General features: G+C 42.1%; 1 protein-coding gene across 1 annotated transcript in view; it reads right to left on the bottom strand.

Annotated features, from left to right (window-relative positions):
• Positions 1–2,667: 2,667 nt before the first annotated feature.
• Positions 2,668–21,889, bottom strand: part of SLC22A2 (solute carrier family 22 member 2) — a 28,062-nt gene continuing 8,840 nt past the window's right edge. Inside the window, exons 5-12 of the mRNA XM_007457581.1 lie at positions 19,996–20,164; positions 18,059–18,173; positions 16,414–16,520; positions 14,092–14,306; positions 13,345–13,453; positions 12,247–12,359; positions 8,709–8,808; positions 2,668–2,828 (exon numbers count right to left, since the gene is read on the bottom strand). Of these exons, the coding sequence (XP_007457643.1) occupies positions 2,762–2,828; positions 8,709–8,808; positions 12,247–12,359; positions 13,345–13,453; positions 14,092–14,306; positions 16,414–16,520; positions 18,059–18,173; positions 19,996–20,164 (995 nt within the window). The 3' untranslated portion in view covers positions 2,668–2,761. The remainder of the gene's footprint in view (positions 2,829–8,708; positions 8,809–12,246; positions 12,360–13,344; positions 13,454–14,091; positions 14,307–16,413; positions 16,521–18,058; positions 18,174–19,995; positions 20,165–21,889) is intronic.

The following is a 21,889-nucleotide window of genomic DNA, read 5'->3' as shown; positions in this document are numbered from 1 at the left end:
GTATAGAAGTGAATGGGTCTGGCTGTGTGCCAATAAAACTTTATTTAAAAAACAGTCAGTGGGCTGGATTTGGCTTATGGACTGAACCCTGTGTCTACAGTAAGAGTTCTTAACTGAGTGAGGCATTGGTAAAACCTGTGAAAGTGTATGCAGATTTGGGGCATGTATTTTTCTAGACAGAGGAACTGTAGTTTTCTTTGGATTTCAAAGGCATTTTGATCACTAACTTTAAGAAACATTTCTATAGAGAAATGGCCTCTTCTGGGTCCCCCTAGGATTTAATTTTTTTAAATATTGTACTTTTATTCATTTATTTTCAAAAATTTTATTTTGAAATAACTATAGATTTACAGGAAGTTGCAAAGATAGTACAGAGAGGTCCTGGGTCCCCTGCACCTAATTTGCCCCAATGGTTACATCTTACATAATTAAAGTATAATATCAAAACCAGGAAATTGACATTGATGTAGTGTGTGAACAGGGATCTATGCCATTTTATCACTCTTGTAGGTTTAGGTAACCACTACTGTAATTAACCACTAATCTGTTTTCCATCTCAATAGTTTTTCTTTGAGATTGGCTTTTATATCCATTCAAGTTGTCCGTGTATTGTTGCTTTGTTGCTTTTCTTGTTGAGGAGTATTCCTTGGTATGAGGGGCATTTTGGTCATTTCCAGATTTCGTCTACTATAGATAAAAACTGCAATGAACAATTGTGTATGGAATTTTGTGTGGATATATGATTTCCTTTCTCTGGGATAAATGCCCAGGAGTCCAATTGCTGGGTGATATTGTGAGTTCATGTTTAGTTTTTTTAAGAAACTGCTGAACTATTTTCCAGAGTTAATCATTTATTTTTAAAAACAGCATGAACATGCCATGGACATGCACATGAAAACATAAAAGTGCAAGAATTACAGAAAAATCTAAAATCTTTCCTTGTGCACTGCCCAGTCCCATTCCTCCTCCCGCTAGATCATTAGTAGATGTACATCCGATCATTCCTACATTATTATTCCAAAACTCACCTTTGCCCTTCATCATGGAGGTCCTTCTATGGAGTAGATATACATCTTTTTCATTCCTTTTTAACCGTGAAGTCGATATACCATATTTATTTAAGCGTTCCTCATATTTAAGGACTTTGGTTATTTCCAGCTTTTGCTGTCATTAACAAATGATGCAATGAATACCTCTGAGCTGCATCTGTGTACACATTTGTTTCTCAGAGATAGATACCTATAGGGGTGAAATTGTTGGGTCACAGACATGTGCATTTCTACTATTGATGGACACTGCCAAATTGCTTCCCTAAAGGTGCCAATCAATACTCCTGCCAGCAATGCATGAAAGTTTCTTCATATACTCATCCATACTTGATATTTCCAATTTTATTAAGTTTTATTAATTTTATTAATTAATCTGATGAGTGAAAAATATTTCACTGTTATTTGTATTTCCCTGACTAACAGTGAGGATGCACATCTTTTTTGATATAACTTAACCATTTTTTTGAAGTTTTATTTTATTTTTTATTTTTATTCATTCATTTATTTATTTTTGGTTGCATTGGGTCTTCCTTTCTGCGCATGGGCTTTCTCTAGTTGTGTCAAGCAAGGGCTGCTCTTTGTTGTGAAGCACGGGCTCTAGGTGCATGGGCTTCAGTAGTTATGGCACGTGGGCTCAGTAGTTGTGGCTTGCGGGCTCTAGAGGGCAGGCTCAGTAGTTGTGGCACACGGGCTTAGTTGCTCCGCAGCATGTGGGATCTTCCCAGACCAGGGGTCAAACCCTCGTCTCCTGCACTGACAGGTGGATTCTTAACCAGTGCACCACCAGGGAAGTCCCTAACTTAACCATTTTTTAATGCTACTTCTATGAATAACTTTGTATTCTTGGACCATTATTTTTTTCTAATGGTCTGTCTAAAGGATTGTCTTTTCTTTATTGATTTTTAGTAGCTCTTTATTTCTTTTGGATATTAGCCCTTTGAATATTTTATATATGTGGCAAATATGTTCCCAAACCCATCACTCATCCATTAAATTTATTTTTGGGGTGTGTGTTATATAGCTAGCCTCATTGAATTTAGCCTTGTTTTGTGTAGTCACATTGATCAATCAATCATTCACTTTATGGCTCTTGGATTCTGTTCTTGCCTAAGAAGTCCAACTTATTTCAAATTATGGAAATAACTCTCTTATATCTTTTCTCATGTTGGTCTGCTAACTGCTGGGACTAATGCTAGATGCTCTGGCCAGCACACTAAATCTAGAATCTTGGCTTAGATCACTCATGTCAATAAATTTGACCCGATCCATGATTATGTTTCATCCTCCTGGGCCTAGTACCATTACAATTCATTCCTAAACTCTTAGCCAGATTTCTGCTGATATAAGTTACAAAATCTTGACATTCTTTTCATGTGTAAGCTATCTCTTTCTTAGACAGACTTTTTACTTCTCCCCTTGGGACATTCTAGCATCTACCTTGGAAATATCTGGTCCAGTGGAGTACAGGCATTCCCTCTTAGGGTACCTACGTAAGATGAGGTCATTGAAAGTGTTCAAGCAAGGGAAGATTGCGGGACCTCGTCCCATAGGCAGATTTTATACAGCAGCACAGCAAACTCCATTTGGTTATTGATCGAAGTCAGCAGTGTTCAAAGAGAAGTAGGGTTGAGTTGTATGGGCTTCGTGATGAGAGTGGAAATCTCTGACTCTGGCCTTGTTTAATCGAAGCAAACCAGAGCAGCTCTCTCTTCTTAGTTTAGTGGAGTGTCTAGCTTCTTGACTTGGAGGTAAATTACCTTTTCTTTGTTTTTTCTTGGTCTGCAATAATAAAACAAAAATGGAGAGGGGGAAAGAGATTATGAGGAACTGAAAACCAAAATAAAGTGGATAATAGATAAATGGAGCAAAAAGTGGGTATAAGCTTTGTCCAGGATCAGCCTTGCAGAGAGTTCCCAGTGGTGATGCTCAAAAAGAAAATGGACAGAGCGTGGTGAATAGGTAACGTGGATGGAGTCACACCTAAAAGTCTCTCCCAGCAGTGGGACTGGCCTACATCCCTTATTTAAGGTGTTTCACCCCTCTCCATAATAGAGAACGTGGTAAATGTCTACATTTAATTTTCTATCAATTAAAAATGATGACTGCAAAATATAGACACTGTTATCATCAGTTCTGCAAATAAGACTTGAGAAATTATTTTTATCAAAGTTTATTTACTTTTCATTCAAAGTAAATAAGTAAAAAACCAATTCAAAAACGTGTTCAAATCTCAACTTCTCTCAGTCATCTTGTCCTTATGAACACCAGGATGTTGCTGATACTCAGGGCAGAAATGCTGCTTTCTTCATTGTGCTGTTCCCAGCCAAGCCCTCTTGACATGTTTCTGTTGATAATACTGAAATCTGGCGTGGGGCTGCTCCTGGGGCGCAGCTCCTCACAGAATCCCCCTGACTTGGAGGGGCTTAGTCTTGCCTCAGCCTCTGGACCCATCTGAGACGTGGAGAGGAGCAGAAGCTCACCCAAATCACTGGTCCTCTCAGACTCCAGATGCAGGGGCCCATGCTCATCAGCCAAGCTCCCAGGGTCTCCATGTCAACAGCAGCAGCAGCAACAGCAACAGCAGCAGCAGCAGCAGCAGCAGCAACAACAGCAGCAACAGCAGCAGCAGCAGCAACAACAGCAGCAACAACAGCAGCAACAGCAGCAGCAGCAATAGCAACAACAGCAGCAACAGCAGCAGCAACAGCAGCAACAGCAGCAGCAGCAACAACAGCAGCAGCAGCAGCAACAGCAGCAACAGCAGCAGCAGCAGCAGCAACAGCAACAACAGCAACAACAGCAGCAGCAGCAGCAGCAACAGCAGCAACAACAACAGCAACAACAGCAGCAGCAGCAACAACAGCAGCAGCAGCAGCAACAACAGCAGCAGCAGCAGCAGCAGCAGCAGCAGCAGCCACCACAGTGACTGGTACCTGAACACAGCTCAGCACGGGCACCTTGGGTGAACCCAGCCCTCTGAGGTGAGGCATGTCCATGAGCCCTGGCCCTGGGCTTCCAGAACGAGAACTTTTGCTTTGTCACTTACTGACTTTGGGCAAATCTCTCTTGCCCTGTTGTGTTTTCCTGTTGTCAAATGGGGTTAATAATACTACCTATTGCATAGGTTGTTGCAAGGATTAAATAAGGTGATGCATGAAAAGGGCTTGCAAAGCACTAGTGAAAGCTCTTAGGACATGTTAGCTGCTGTGACCCCATTTTACAGAAAAGGAAACAGGCTGCAGTGGTGAAATGAGGTGTATGTTAGTAAGCCAGAAAGTTCTCTTTGTACCTTGGATGGGCTCAGGGACCGAATGACTTGGGTGGTAGTGGGGCTCTTGCCCTTCCTGTTCTCTCTGCTCTCGCTCAGTGTCTGGGATGGTGTGCCTGGGTCGATTTTCCTGAGCTAGGAGGCTGCCTGACCCCAGGGGCCAACTGCGGTCAGGCGCCCCCTCCTGGCCGCCTCTGCCCCCTGCAGGCTGCCCCTCCTCACCTTTCGCTGCAGGGGAGTCTCTGCCCACCTCTGCCTCAGTCCCCATCTTCTCACAAAGAAGCCCCGAGTCTTACAGGTCTGTCTTCTATCTTTGAAAAGTGAACTGGGTTATATGTGATACAGAAAATAGGAAAGTGCAAATCTTCACAGAGGTATCTGTAGGTCACATAATCAGCGAGAATATAAAATAACAACACGAATAATCTTTTAAAATATCTCTTTAGCCTATTCTGAACCAGCCTGATGAAAATGGAAAGCTCTTTCAAGTATAGGTGTAAGTGTATATCACTGAGCTGCACTTCCCTATCTCAAAAACCATTCGGCATGTATTTAAAAATTTGATTTCCAATAAATCATCTGGGTACATATTCTCCTGTTTTATAGAACAGCTATGAAAACTTCTATGAATACTCCCGGTGGTTACTGGACATTTACTAAGGGCCAGGCTCTTTACATGTATTACCTCATTTAATCATTACAAAAATCCAATGAGTAGGAACAGTTGTGCCCATTTACAGAAGAAAAACGGAGGCCTAGAGGAGTTAAGGCCACGCGATAGGAAATGTGAGGACCTATAACCCAGCAGGACCCTATGAGGCCTTCCCAGAATAGACTCCCACCCATGTCCTCTGCCTGCCTTTTGTCTGTAGAAAAACTTTAGGCAAAGAATAAATTTAATCAGACAAGTGAGAAAATGCAGAAAGAAAGGAACACAGTCAAGCAAGAAAAAATAATAATACGTTCGCCAGTAACCAAAGTCAAGGACATTTATTTCTTCCCTAAGGACTACAGATAATATCCCGAGCCACGTCCTTTGAGCTGTTTTGCAGATACTGAAACCCCCACCAGGTGGAAGAAGTGAACTGAATGCTGCCCACAAGCACGGAGACCCCAGACCGGCTGGAACTGGCAGGTTGATGATGCTGACTTCCGATTACCTCACCATCAACCAATCAGAATGGTTGGAGTCTTTTATTGAATGACATGCCATTCCATGAGCTGATCACACACCCCATAAAACTCCCACCCTCACCCTGTCTTTATAAACTTTTCCCTGAAAGCCTTTGGGGAGTTCGGGTCTTTTAAGCGCCAGCTGCCCTGGTCCTAGCCTCTGAGATTCAGTTTGGTGTCGGTGCACAGAGGCCAGGTTTCGGCATCAGACCTGGCCTGTTCCTCGCCATCACATGTTACTGCCTTCCTGACGCTGGAGCTGGCTGGGAAAAGCCTGGGGGAACGTCACTTAGGGATATGCTATAGAAGGAGCTCTCCATTTATTCCACACATATTTGGTGAGCACCTGCTCTGTGTGTGCCAGGTTCTGTGCTTACCTCTAGGGACACGGCCGTAAATGGGGTAGAGTCTCTGTCCTCAAGGGGAGGCACTCGTGTGCATGGCAAACTGCACTGAGATGGGGTCTATGGGGGCTGGTTGATCAAGGTCAAGGATCTCAAACTCAAATGTCTACACTCGCCAGGTGGAAAACAGAAGTGTCCTAGGCACAGGATGTAGGGAATGCGGGTCTGTGGCCGACTCCAGTGAGCATGCCCTTCTATGAGCTGAGCCGCCACCACTCAGGTCCTGCGAATTGTCAACAGGAGGAAATGCCTGTTCAGTGTTACCCCATCCTCTGATTTTTAAAAAACATCCTGGAAATTCAGTTTATGTGGATTTCCCACTTTAATATGGGGGCCAAGCAAAGCTCTTGAGACCCTTGTATCCTGTGGGCTGTCAGTGCATGACATCTGGCTGAATTCAAAGCCTCTTCCAAGTTCTAGGGAAAGCCTCAGACCACTGTGATTCTTCTGCTCTGACCTTTCCCAAGTGCTTAATTTGCGAAATGTGAAGGGTTTGTAGCATGGATACAATTCAGTTCAGTTCATGGTGCCAAAAATGGAATATGGTTAAAATAAACAGTAATATCTAAGCATATCATGTAAACAGATTCATGGGGAATGTGTCATATGTGATTCTCTTTATTTAGATTTGTTAAGGTTACTTTTTAAATAGATTCATATGTATCCAGAAAGTACATAAAGTAATACACTGAAAAGTCTCCCTCCTACTGATATCCCATAGCCTCCCAATTCCAGAGACAATCAATGATATGCATATTCTTCCAGAGATACAAGTAAATTGTATATATATTTAATATATATGTTTTTTGCTCTTTGTACACAAATGATAGACTCTATACTTTTCTATGTTTTACTTTTCTTTCATTAATAATACCCGTAGGAGAATTTCCTTATCAGTGTATATCAAGCTGCCTCATTCTTCTTGATGACTAGGGAGTATTTTATTGACCAACATACCATAATTTATCTAACTGGTCTCCCAATCGGTGGGCATTGAAAGTTCCCAATCTTTCATTACATAAAAAATATTGCTTGAATGAATAATCCTGTGCATACACCATTTTGCACATGTAAATTCCTAGAAGCGTGGAATTGCTAGGTAAAAAGATAAGCACATTTGTAATTTTGATACTATTGCTATATTGCCCATCGTAGAGATTTTAAATCTGACTCCTACTGGCGATGTAGGATACTGCCTATTTCCCCACATCCTTTCCCAACATTGTACAGCTGAGCCTTGAACAGCACGAGTTTGAACTGCACGGGTCTGCTTATGTGGTCCACTTTCAATAAATATATTGGAAATTTTTTTGGCATTTTGTGATGATTTGAAAAAGCTCTCAGATGAACCATGTAGCCTAGAAATATTGAAAAAATTAAGACAAAGTTAAGCATGTCATGAATGCATAAAGTATATGTAGACATTAGTCTATCCTTACATAGGCATAAGGTGAGTGATATTTAATATAAAATTAAAGTGTTCATTTTCTGTGTTATAATTTTGGTTTCAAAGAATTACATTATCGTACGATACGCCTTTCTCGCTCGTATTGGAGAAACTGTGTATCAGCCTATCATCGCAGGTGAGTGGTGTTTTAAAAAGTGTAACAATGTTTCCAATACTGCATTATGAATATGACTGTAATACTGTGTGACATAAACATTTTATATCAATTCATTCAGTAGCGCATAGGCTAGGCTGCCATGAACCAATTGTATTATCCGTTACACTAGGCGACCATGAAGCAATCATGTTTCTGCTTCTTCATTTTCAATGCTTGAGTCACTATATCTGTTAATAAATATGGACTTCTTTTTTGCATTATATTTTCATTTTTGATGTCTAGTGTTAGGAATACATATAACGTCTACAGTGTTTTGTATCATATAAGACAATGTTAATGTAGGTGCTGACAATTTGTCTATAAACAGACGATATAAGCTTACAGTATCGATAAATACAGTATAGTACTGTAAGTGTATTTTCTCTTCCCTTTGATTTTCTTCATAATATTTTCTTTTCTCTAGCTTACTTTATTGTAAGAATACAGTATGTAATACATATAACATACAAAATATGTGTTGATCAACTATTTATGTTATCCATAAGCTTCTGGTCAACAGCAGGTTATTAGCAGTTAAGGTTTGGGGGAGTTGAAAGTTACATGTGGAATTTAACTGCACAGGGTGTTGGCAGCCCTAGCCCCTGCATTGTTCAAGGGTCACCTGTACGTTGCCAAGCAGTTTGATCTTTAACAACCTCAGTGGCTATTACTGCGGTGTTACTTTGCACTTCTCTTATTATGAAAGAGATTTGGCATATGTTAATATATTTTGGAACTGTTTTTTTCTTTCTTTCACTAAATTGTCTGTTCAAGTCCTTTGCCCATTTTTTCTGTTGAGGAGTTGCTCTTATGGATTTGTTAGTCCTCTTTATATATTTGGAAAATTAGCCCTTCATGAAGGAGTGAATATTTTCTCTAAGCTTGCTATTTCTTTTAAGTTTATGGTAGTTTTTCAACATAGAATTTTAAATTTTTATGAAGGCAAACTCTTTTTAATGGGTCCTGGATATTTGTGGTCAAATTTTAAAGACCTCCCTCACTATGAAAGGCTAAAAGGTATTCTCCCATAGTATCTCCATTCTTTTAGTGTTTCCTTTTTGGTGCATTTTAGTCTCTGATTTCATGTGAATTGATCTCAGTGTACGGTGTGAGGCATAGGTTCAACCTCATCTTTTTTTACAACTGGCTCCAGAGTTTTCCCAAAAGCTGTATTGAATAGTTAGTTCATTTAGGAATCCCAGCTCCCTACCTCTGCATGTTTTCAGCTTCTTCAGTGGTCTCAGGCAAAGTCTTCCCTTTGGTCTCTGGGAGCAATAACACCAGTCCTCCAGCAATCAGGCCAACTGCAGCTGAAAACCAACAGACACAAATCACATTCAGAACTGACCCATGCTGGCTCTATAATGAAAGCTCTCCTTATTTCTTAAAAAAAAAGTTTGTCTTTTTTTGCTGATTTCCTATACTTAACAGATTCCTTTGCTATCTCTGACTGCCCTATTCCCCATCATAAATATTTTGTCCATTCCAAACTCTGCTGGATTGCAATTCCTTATAGGGAAATGAAATACTTAACATTTTGAGTCAAGGTTATTCTAGGCTAGAGGAAACTGCCATGACATTAAGATACTCTGGAGTCAGAAAATAACTCTGAAAAATAACCAATGCTAAGAAAAGAAAGAATATAGCTCTGCCAATATAAAGCACTCAGTAATGAAAATGAGTCAGAAACTTGGATCATTACTAGCAAATAAAAGTAATGAATCACGCATTATTTCATAACAGCATTAAATAGTATAGCCAGGCCTTTTATTGGATTTTTATTTATTTATTTTTGCTTTTTATTTTTTTAAATTGAAGTATAGTTGATGTACAATGTTGTGTTAGTTTCAGGTGTGCAGCAAAGTGACTCATATATATATATATATATGGATATATATATATATATATATATATATATATATGGATATATATATATATAGTCTTTTTCAGATAGCTAGGCCTTTCTGTTCTGATTCAGGTATTGGATAAATTTCTCTTATTCCTTTTTTCCTTTGTCTCCAGCTGTAATTTTTTGCAGATGTTGGTGTTTTTGTTTCTCTAAATTCCCATTAAGATTTTAGGATTTACGGTTACATCTTTATATATTTTTCCATCGTTGAATGCAGGAAGTAGGATGTGGGTTCTTCGCTAGCTGGGGTGTTTCAAAAAATGCCTGCTGGACTCCACTTTTTGCACGCTTAAAACTGGCAGAAATACAGGCCTCCAGTGTGCAGTGGTTCAGGGCACCGGCTGTAGCTCTGAGCACCTGGGTCTAGTACTGACACCCCGAGTACTGGTCTCAGAGCCCTGAGAAGTTCTATGATCCCCCTGATACTACAGACTCCCTGACAGAAAGTGGGGTGGTATCTCCACCACAAAGGCTTGTTTAGAGGCTGAAATGAATTCATATTTGTTAAGTGCTTAGAAGAGTGCCTGGCACATGGCACGAACTAAATAGTTAACCTCTCAAGATCTCCCCAAACCTCAAGAGATTCACTTGGTTGTAACTCATGCAAACAAGAGACATATTCAGCTGGCTTCGATTCTCTGAAGTGAGTGAACTGTGAATAATGTATTAGATAATCAAATTATCATCCATTTAGTACTTTATATTTGCAAAAATAGGCCTAATTAACTAGGATATCACTTATCAATTTTTCCAGTGCTCTTTCAACCAGGATTTTCCAATGTGTTTATTTGTTGGTTTTCAGGCTTCTAGATGACCATTTCTGGCTATTTCAAGAGCACAACTGGCACACCATTATTGTGTGAAAAGAGAAAGAAAATGTGTAAATCTGTTAGTTTTGCTTCCTGCTAGCTATTAAAGGTTGGTGAGAGAAGGAAACTGCCAGCAAAATAAAATTGGGAATTGTCTTTGAGTTTTTACTTCAATGTTGAAATGCAATTAAAATCCTTTATCTTTAGATGGAAAGGCAAGGTCCGAGGGAGGGTCTGGGTATGGGGGGATCCTCTGGGTCTGGACTTAGCAATTTTTCGGTTAAATGGTACTAAGAGAAACAAAATAGATACTAATGAAGTATCTATTTTCTACCCAGAAATGTCCCGCTGACCCACGTATCACTCACTGCCCACCTAAGGGAGTGCGCAAGATTGAGATGGAAGGAAGGATCCAGAGAGTGTGAGGGAGCTTCCCCAGGATGGAAAGGGGGCTCTGGGCTCAGGTCCCTTGGCCAGAGCTGGGGGAGGAAAGAGTCTGGGGCATGTGCTTCCCAGCAGGGCCAGCCACGCTGGTCATCTCAGAATAAAGAGCTCGTGTTCTATCAACCTGGGCCATCCTGTTATTAAGTTGGAATGCGGAGACATTCACTGGGTCTCTTTCAAGGGTGAGTTCTAGCAAAGGTTTGGAGCTTTCGCTGGCAGATCTACGGCAGTAGAAAATTTTCCCTTCACAAATCCCTTGAGAAGAAGGGAATGAGCAGAGACACTTGTGTGTGACAACGCATGGCACTAAGGAGAACCATCCGCTATCCCCCTGCTGTGCATCTGAGCTGGGCTTTCCCTTCCTCCCCCCAGATTAAGTCTTGTATGCCCATGGGGAAGAGTGTTACATTTCTGTCAAATTAAAAGAAAGACTCAGGGACTTCACTGGTGGCGCAGTGGTTAAGAATCCACCTGCCAATGCAGGGAACACGGGTTCGAGCCCTGGTCCGGGAAGATCCCACATGTCGCGGAGCAACTAAGCCCGTGCGCCACAACTACTAAGCCCACGTGCCACAACTACTGAAGCCCGCACACCTAGAGCCCGTGCTCCGCAACGGGAGAAGCCACCGCAATGAGAAGCCCGCGCACCGCAACGAAGAGTAGCCCCGGCTCGCCGCAACTAGAGAAAGCCTGCCTGCAGCAACGAAGACCCAGCGCGGCCAAAATTAAGTAAATAAATAAATAAAGACTCAGAATGCGTCTGAAAGAAGATTGAAATGTGTCCATCGAGACCTTGGGGCTAACACTGACAAGGTGAGTGTTAACGTGTATGGCTCTGGAGCGGTGTCTGCATGGACGCACAGAAGGAGAGGACCTGTCCCTCCGTCTACCGCTGTGGGGAAAGACAATGGGAACGCCCAGGATTCCCAGCCCCTTTCACGGTCTCCAGACTCGCGTTCAGCATGTGCTGATAATTAGGTTTGTCCCTCCCCTTCTCTCCTGTGGGCTGGTCAGGGAGAGGCAGGCTCAGTGTCTGTACATCCTTCAGGGTCAGAGGGAAGAGCTGTGCCCATGCTCCTTAAATCTAATTGCCAAGGAATCTGAGGACCGGGGTGCCCAGCACGCACACAGGTGTTCCTGTTATTCTAACGCATTTTCTTGGTCTTTGTTTCCCCTGGGTTTTGAAATTGCCCTTTGCGAAATTTTAACCGCCTTTTTTGAAGTAACGTAGTAAAACCGTTTGTATTTTTCTACATCTGGGCATAGAGGAGGCAGAAAGAAAGAGTGAGCTCTTGGACAAAGGGGTGGAAATCAGTGAGGACAGAAGGGTCTTCTTCAGGGGAAACTCCACCTCACTCTCCCTTGACTTTGCACCTCTATGGGCATAAGTCCTCATGGGCTCCCAGACTTGAGTGTTGGCAGCTGCTAATACTATTAGTAATACTAGTGTTACTATGCTACTGGTAGTACCAATTACTGGTCATACTTAGTAGTTACTTGCAAACATAGCACTTGTTTCGAGGTAGAAACATGGAGGCGTCTTAAAAATAGGTTTTCATTCAAAGACATCTCGGAGGATTTCTTACCAAAAACCACCAGTGGAAGCTCATGCCAGATGCTGGTGAGCCGGTAGACCAGGAACGGCGTGATGATGCCCCCGATGTCACACATGGAAGAGCAGACAAGGACCCCAAGGTTCCTGAAACACAGGACACTGATGCATCCTTGGACTTATCAAAGGACAGTGGTTATCTCCCACCCACCCCCAGATAAATACTTCCGCAAATCATTAAAATGTGTGTGTGAACTGAAAGTCTACATGTGATTGTCAATGCACATAAATGATACATGGTACATAATTCCATTCATATTCTGTTGTACTGGTTTTATATGAACTTTCTTGAAGATTTTTAATTAGTGTTGGGGACAATTTTCATGTTTTACTTTCATCACTGTCTCCCCAGCTCTGTTCTATGCTCCTGCTTGGGCTACTCTGCCTCCTGTTGACATTTGGTCATCCCTCTCTGGCAATTCAATAGCTTCTGTTCTCATCACATGGTTTCTGTGTTTTACCCTATCCTGTAAGCATGAGGTGTGACCTGCATACTGCCTTGAAATGGTGTCAACCTCTCTTACCCTGCATTTTGAAAGGTAAGCTGCCTCCCTAGAGATGATCATACTAAGTAAGTCAGAAAGAGGAAGATAAATACCATATGACACCACTTATACGTGGAATCTAAAATACGACACAAATCAACTTATCTACAAAACACAAAAAGACTCGCAGACATAGAGAACAGACTTGTAGTTGCCAAGGGGGAGGGGGTGGCAGGAGAGGGCTGGATTGGGAGTTTGGGATTAGCAGATGCAAGCTAGTATATATAGGATGGAGAAACAACAAGGTCCTACTGTACAGCACAGGGACACAGGGAACTAGATTCAATATCCTGTGATAAACCATAAAGGAAAAGAATATGAAAAAGAATGTGTGTGTGTATATATATAATGACTGAATCACTTTGTTGTACAGCAGAAGTTAACACAACATTGTAAATCGACTAGACTTCAATAAAATAAATTGAAGAAAAAAGTACGGTGTCCTCTGCCGGCACCTGTGGTCGTTCTCACCAGTAAACAAATGTCCCAGCTGCTTTCTTCATGCTGAAGGAAATGAATGTGCTCACCTGATGCGTGTGGGGTACAGTTCCGCATTGACCAGGCAGACCATTTCATAGGCCATTGTAATCCCCATTCTACCCAAGCATACGACGGTAACTCTTAGCCAGCGTAGATCTGAAGGGGAAAACACACGGCTGACACATGCTGCGCTCACTCCCTGGTCTCCCAACAGTGCCCCAGGGGCGTTTGCAAGGAGAAAGTGCACACCCTCCAGAATGGGACAAGAATGCACAGTCGGTTGTTTTACAGACTCAGGACAATTCAGCAAAAGCCCCCATGTCTTTTTGTTTTAGCCTCAGACACAACTCTGATGCTCTCTTCACTTTAGACCCCAGTCATTAATGACAACACAATTATACCAGCTTCCAAAGTTGCACCAACTTTAGTCTATAGAAGTCACCTGAAAGGAATAGCGTACACCCCCCAAAAATAGCATTTTTCTCTCTGTGGTCTTCTAATCCCTGCTCTGGGCCAGCTCGATGGCCTGTGGCATGGGTCCTCCTAGCCTCTCTTGTTATATTACATCAAAGAACCACTGGGTGTTATTATATTACATCAGGCAACCACTGGGTGCCACTGTTCTTAAAGGCAGAGTTGCCATATGGCTTCACTCAGGAAGGCCCCAGATATTTTGTTCATTCTTTCCAAATTGACTTGGATGTTAAATGACATGGTCTTTCTTTCAAAGGGCTGTAATACCCCCTCTTCTCAGGGCCTTGGAAGACAAGACCCCAGCTTGGCCCGACACTTACCCTCAGGGATAAAAACCGAGGCTAAACAGGCTGCCCCTGCCACCATATTTGATGCAGCCCATGGATGACGGCGACCCACGCGGTCAATTGTGACGAGGATGATAAAGGCGGCCGGGAATTCGACCAGGGCAGAGTAGAGGAAGACCAGGTAGATGTTGCTCCCAGCGAGGCCCGTGTACATGATGAGGCCCTGGTAGAGAACAGAGCTCGTGAACCTGAGCAAAGAGGAGAGCTCAGGTCAAGCCAGGCACCAGGAGCAGGTCCTTGAAAGGTTGATTGTAGATCACCTTTTTTTTTTTGTCCTCTTATTAGTGCTTTTCCCTCTATTCCATTGCTTTAACACCATCTGACCCACTGTGGGGGCTGGCTGTGGCCCCAGAACCAGGAGAGGGGAAGAATTAGGCTAACATTCCTTGACCAAATTGAAAGGCAAGAAGAAATGTCTTACTAGAGTGATTTATTTAGTAAACTCTATCAAGCTCTTAGTGGTTGTTAATTATTTTTCTCTTTGTGGCCTTCTAATGCAGTCGAAATCACAGGGATTGACTACTTAATCCAAATATTAGGAACCCAGGAGACCAAATGGGTACCAAATTCCCAAATGGGTACAGGCCCACTTTTGATGATTTATCTTCTGACGATACAGCAATATCTTGATCTAGTTCTGTTGCCTAAAAATGTTCGTTGTTTGTAACGGAAAATATGAGGATGATTAGCAAGAATCACAATTACTCAGAAAAAGAAAGGATAATGAAGCCAAATTTCCCTGAAGCATTTTACATGCAATACTGTGAAGGTTGCTAAATTAATTCCTGATGAGCTTTGCTTTTGTCAGTGACCGTGAAGCTTCCTTTAGCTGATGTGAGTCGTCCCAGGGATGCCGCCCGGTGAAGGGAAGCACGCTGCAGCAAAGGAGGCTGTTGCAGGGCCCACGGCACAGGGCTCTGGAGCAGCCTGCAGGCGGTGAGGACGGTCAGGCTTGCTATTGGATTGTGGAGCCAGTGGATTATTCCTGTGGTTTATTCTTTTTCTTTTTTTTAATTTTTGAATTTTGTTTTATTTTTTTATACAACAGGTTCTTATTAGTTATCCATTTTATACATATTAGTGTATATATGTCAATCCCAATCTCCCAATTCATCACACCACCACCACCCCCTGCCACTTTCCCCCCTTGATATCCATACATTTGTTCTCTACATCTGTGTCTCTATTTCTGCCCTGCAAACTGATTCATCTGTTCCTGTGGTTTATTCTTGTTCGGGAAGTTTACTTATTTATTTTCTCCAGGTAGAAAAGAAAAATAAAAGGCCTTGTACAATCAGGAGAGATGTACACTCATCATCAATTAATCTATACCACAAGGACCTACTGTACAGCACAGGGAACTGTACTCAATATTTTGTAATAACCTATAAGGGAAGAGAATCTGAAGGAGAATATATACACGTACATGTATATACACACACACACACACACACACACATATATATATATATCTGAATTGCTGTGCTGTACACCTGAAACTAACACGATATTGTAAATCAATTATACTTCAATTGAAAAAAATTAATCTATACCAATAGTTCTCAGTTTGGCTATATATTAGAATCACCTGGAGGATTTTGAAAGTATTGGTTCCTGGGCCCTTCCCTCGACCAATTAAATCCATATCCTTGTCGGGGAGGGGTCTGGCCTTGGCATTTTATTATCTCCCAGGTGATTCTTAAGGGAAAGCCAAGGTTGAGAATGTAGTGATCTATGCGTTGGGACTGTAAGCTGATTTCAACAACTGCCTGAGAAAAATGATTTCAGGAAAACCACCTATAAATGAGCCTACTTGCAATCCACTGTTGATGCTAACTAGACCCAGGTTATGTTTTTATTTTTATTTTTTTGCAGTACGTGGGCCTCTCACTGCTGTGGCCTCCCCCGCCGCGGAGCACAGGCTCCGGACGCGCAGGCTCAGCGGCCATGGCTCACGGGCCCAGCCGCTCTGCGGCAGGTGGGATCCTCCCAGACCGGGGCACGAACCCGCTTCCCCTGCATCGGCAGGGGGACTCTCAACCGCTGTGCCACCAGGGAAGCCCCCAGGCTATATTTTGAAGGTACTCTTGGTCCCTCCCTTTATGTGGCTGATTCAGATTAAAAGAATTTGGAGGGACAGTGGCCATGGCTCACGGGCCCAGCTGCTCCGCGGCATGTGCGATCCTCCCGGACCGGGGCACGAACCAGTGTCCCCTGCATTGGCAGGCGGACTCTCAACCACTGCGCCACCTGGGAAGCCCCTGGAGGGATTTTAAAGTGAAAAATAATCTTTACCAGTTGTACATCAAGATCAAAGTGTGTTTCCTTATCTGAGGGGTTCTGACCAAGTCAAGAAATGAAGGATTCAACTTCTCGCCAACTTCCTCATCAGATCCGAGGCTCTAAGAATAGAAAAAATAGGAACAGCTTTGTATATTTCATGATGGCGTCCCAGGGTCATCCAGGGAACGTAATGCCTTACACTTGCTGAGTGCTTTTAATGTGCCCAGGACTAGCTAAGCCCTTCACGCACATTAGCTTGTTTAATCATTACAACTACCCTACAAGTTAGGTCTACGTTTTTCACCCCATTTCACAGAAGAGGAAGCTGGGCTACAGAGAAGTGAGGTAACTCATGCACGTATATAAAGGGATACTGCTGGTAAAGCGGGTGGGGTAAAATCAAGGCCCAGCCCAGTGGCCCTGAGGGCTGAGGGCATTGACACGCCCTCTGTGCACACCTGGACCAGTGTGTGGCCCAAAGGTCAGGAGAGTGATCTGGGACCCTGGCACTCAGTCCAGCAACGGAATCGCCTGGAGCTAGTTAGAATGAAAGATCTCAGGCCCCAGCCCAGACAGATGGAACCTGAATCTGCATGTTCACAAGGTCCCCAGGTGATCCTGTGCACAGAATTGAGAAGCCCTACTCTAGATGACACAGTAGATGGTGGAGGGGACATTTCATCTCCAGGGTTCAGGAAGCAGAACCCTTGTGTGACCCACTCCCCTTTGTCTCCTTCCTGGAGCAACACGTGATGTTGTGTGAAAGACCCAGGAACGAGGGGAAGAAGTCTCCAGGAGCCCAGCAGTGACCAGACTTACCACCCTCACGTGAACTCTGACCTTGAGCGAGACAGTGACCCACGTGTGCCTTATTCCCTGGCCAGTTTCTGAGAGGATCTGAAATCCAAGAATCAGTGCTATGCCTGTCATTCTTGGCAAAAAATACATATTCCAAACACCCAGCAACCAGAGAGGAAATGAAGAAAAAAGAGCCCTGAGCCCCACAAATCCTCACTCTAAATGCCACGTCAATCTCAAATTCTTACAGGTCACTCATCTTAGAGCCTCATCAGAAATGACTTACTCTTATTTCAGTATAAATTCCTAATAAGCTTGATATTCTTTTTTCCAAGCCTTGTCAGATGAAAAGGTTTAAATTAAAGGTGATGAGGTCCGCTAAAGGCGAAACACTAAATGCAGAGAAAATGAACACTTCGGTAATTTGTTCTATTCAGGAAGGCAGGGGTTGCTTAAAATATTTTGGGATAATTTCTATCCCCAATTTAAAAAATTCTAAGAAATTATTTGTGTTTGAAGACTCTTCCCTCTGGGGAAAACCTCCCTCCCTGAGGATGTTGATGGACACACAGGCAAACAAGACTTTGAGTACCGGGGCCTAAGGGGCAACATGGTCGAGAGGTGAACAAGACAGAAGCTCCTCATTTGACTTTTAAAAGACTTTTGGCTTTTCCTTTAGTTTTGTTTTCCATCTGCTTAAAATATTCTACCGGGGAACCACAAATCTTAGTACAACAGAAATATCCTGTTGCACATGGTGGGTGGGCCGCTTCTGCCACTCCCCATTGAGACAATGCATGGTTTTCCCAAATCTTCCTTTTCACTGTTCCCTGATTTTATACTTCAGCTGCTGGCTCACCTGAAGAGAGGTAGGCAGAGATTTTCCATTTTTCTTTGCTATGTGCTTAATGATTTTCATGGCTTTAGCGTCTTTGTTCTGGGAGATCAGCCACCTAGGAGACTCAGGTACACACCTAGGGCACAGAAAAAGTGTCATCAATGCTGTTAAGTGGCGGGGAAAATCTTACTGAACACCCACCCCCAGGGGTCATAGCAGATTTCTGTGAGGGATCTTACACAGTGAGGTTTGGTTGGATCTACAAAGGATATAAAACTGTGCAGGGGCTACACAGCAAAGGGAACCATCAACAAAATGAAAAAGCAGCCTACTGAATGGGAGAGAATATTTGCAAACCATGTATCTGGTAGAGGGTTAATATCCAAAATATATAAAGAACTCATGCAATCCAATAGCAGAAAACCAAGCAATTCAATTTAAAAATGGGCAGAGTATCTAATAGACATTTTTCCAAAGAAGACATACAGGTGGCCAACAAACACATGAAAAGATGCCTAACATCACTAATCGTCAGGAAAAAGCAAATCAAAACTACAAGATATCACATCACAACTGTCAGAATGGCTGTTATCAAAAAGCCAAGACATAAGTGTTGACAAGGATGTAGAGAAAAGGGAATCCTCGTGCACTATTGGTGGGAACGTAAATGGGTATGGCCACTATGGAGAACAGTATGGAGGTTCCTTAAAAAAATTAGAACTACTGTATGATCCAGAAATCCCACTTCTGAATATTTATCTGAAGAAAACAAAACACCCCAAATACTTATTTTCTACTCTTCTGTGGAGCTTGTAGAATTGTAAGAAAATTAAATTTGACTCTATTGAGTGAAAGTGGCAAGAAGTGCTTCAGAAATAGTCAGAACTTGGAAAATAGGTGGGCCTTCTGTGTCATGCTAAAGCCCTAGGTCTTTATTCTGAAGGGAATCAAACTACTGAAAGACGTTTAAGCAGGAGAGTAACGGGGTGGGCCTGCATTTTTACAATGCGGCGTGAAACGTGGATTAGAGGATGGGAAAGCTGATGCCAAAGAGACCAGTTATGAGTCTACCCAGAAATCCAGGCAAGACATAATGGATTCCTAATGAGAACAGGGGAAAAGAGGGATGGTTTCAGAGACATAAAGGGGGTAGAAAGGATATAGGGATGAAACTAAGGATCACTCTCAGAGTTTCCCTGGCTTTTGGGGGGAGAAATAGGCTTCCTGGGAAGGGTTGAGATGTTTAATTCTTAGACAAGACAGCTATGGGAAGGACAGGTAGATATGTCCAGGAGCTAAATAAGTGGGTTTTTTCATAGGAGAGAGATTCGGTTGATAATCTAGCATCCCTCTTGCTTTATCTCAGGTAAGCTTTTCATTAGGAGTTTCTGATAGTTTCTTCTGTTTTTACTGTTTCCCATGTTTCCCTTGGGCAGGGGTGACAGACATATTTCACTTGCCCTGATAACTCTGACTGATTGGTATGGTCTCTCTGGGGTTCCATGTTGGCCTTATCTGGGATAAAGACTGCTGTGATTGATTGGGGATGTCTGCTTTTGGCATGGTATTGGAAGCGGTAACAAAAGTGCCATACTTCCCCTTCTCTATCCTGAAGTTTCTTCTGAGGAGGGGCAGAATAAGAACAATAATATTGTCAGTCTTTTTAAAGGGTATCGTGGCTACTGGAAGCTACTTTAAACACCACAAAAATAAAGTGAAAAATGTGAGATCCAAGTCATAAAACTCTTAAGTTCAAAGTGAAAGAACATCTGATTTCCAGAGGGGAAGACAGGTTAAAGCTTATGATTTTTATCCCTGAAACATGGACCTGGGTTTCCTGTGAAACAGAAGAGTGAAGGATATCTTAGATTCGAAGGATGGTGTGCATTGGGGAAGACAGTCTTTTTAGCTAAATAAAATATTTCAGTCTATCTCCTCTTGGTTCCACATGGACTTACCAGTAATAGAGCAAGAAGCAGAAGTTGGGCAGAGTCACTGTGAACTGCAGCCACCTCCAGTGCGGAAGTACGTATGCCACCCCAGCAAGCACCAGGAGCCCAACCGTAAAGGCCACTTGGTAAAAAATCCCCACTGTTCTCCGGTAGCTCAGCCCAACAAATTCTGTAACTGCAGAGAGAACCCAAATGGTCAATGCAAGTCAGTACAACAGTGAGTTGGCTGTCTAACTATGGGGAAACTAGAATTCCAACTCAAAAAGTAGTCCAAGTTCTAGAATTTTCTATACAGCTCTCTGAAAACTTTTAAATGTTCTTGGGACCTATTTTGTTATGATTACTGCTGTTGTGTTAATTAATGTAAAATCTTATAATCCCATATTACATGGGGTAAACATTGACTTTAGAGCATAGATGATTTTCACGTAAATGAATAGCTCAATATAACTTGCCCTCTTACATGAGTTAAACATTTTCTTGGCAATCCTCTTAATGCGTTTAAATGGCTTGGAAACCTGGTGGTGGGGTTCCAAGCTGACTGGAGTCAGCTAGTACTGGCTTGCAAGAACTGATTTTTAAACTTTCAGGAATTTTGCAAGCTGGTTTTTAACCCATTGGTATCTTAAAAGCAGTCATGGTGGGAGTATTTACAACTTAGAAATTGGAAAACACTATGAATCAGGCTTTTTATTTTCCAGGAGCTGGTGTATGAGCATAACACTGCACATGGTATAGTAATCAGCCTTATCCAATCCCATGACTACAGCATGGCAGAAGTATGAAGTCTGTGATACATGGATTTAAGAAATAGTCATTTTTATATTACAGACATTCTAGAATTGAGATTCTAGATATTCCGTGAACCAGAGTTTTGCTTTAAATGTTTGGTAATCATGTGAAAGACTTCAACTATTTGTAAACCAAATAGAAATGCACTCTAAAATTATTTCTATAAATCACTGTGAATTATCCAAAAGCATTTTAAAAAGACAGACAAAATTATGTACATGCTTAATAAATAGAAATGTCTGTCTTTCAAAGTGCTTGGGGTCATGGATGAAGTCTTGGGGTAGCAGGTAGGAAGAGGGTGAATGACAGGTGCATCTTAAGGACATCCGGAGGGACTGGAGAAGAAATTAATGGGAGGATGAAATTTAAATTCAAATTTCTACATGTCACGTGTATGAGAAACCAAATTTCTCATCGAATAACTGCGTACATTAACTCCTTTGTTGCCCAGACATAGATCAGGTGACGACCATGACAGGCACCTGAGAGTGTTAGGCACCATCTCCTCTTCATCTCATAGAATCCCCCAAATTAACTTTACTGGGTCAGATTTTAAGCACGCATATTCTAGTTCTCCTGTGCGAAATGAAAGATTGATTAATATGATTTTAATTTCAGTGTCCACTTCCCTTTGTGTGGATGCTATTTGAATGTAGCAGAAGGGCAAGCAATGATGGAGTGCATTCCCAAGATCTAATTATGGTGGTAATTCTCCTTAATATTAATTTACAGATGCTCTGCTGTTATAATTCAAATATTCTCTTATAATCCATGGAGCTTAAGCATAACCCTGGTTCCTAATGAGTAGGATGTAAATGATATCCCTGGTCCTACAAATGGCTCTCGCTGAGGAATCGAGATTGACCACAGTACTTTTATCCTTGGTTTCCTCGCAAATACATTGAGGATAACTGTGGTTTGCTAGAATGGATGTACTCAAACTGATAAAGCCCCTTATATATCTAATATATTCTCATCAATGAATTTTCTCTCTGTAAAGCCTGGTAGGCTAGATTTCCTCTCTATGGTACCCCCCAGGGCACAGAAAACAAAAATTCCTGAAGTTATATAAGAGTTTGGATGGCACAATGTTTACTCTCATTCCTGC

This window comes from Lipotes vexillifer, unplaced genomic scaffold, assembly GCF_000442215.2.
Source record: "Lipotes vexillifer unplaced genomic scaffold, Lipotes_vexillifer_v1.1 scaffold1055, whole genome shotgun sequence".
Classification (NCBI taxonomy): Eukaryota; Metazoa; Chordata; class Mammalia; order Artiodactyla; family Lipotidae; genus Lipotes; species Lipotes vexillifer.
The sequence above is the reverse complement of the archived record's forward strand: the minus strand, read 5'-3'. Positions and strand labels throughout refer to the sequence as shown.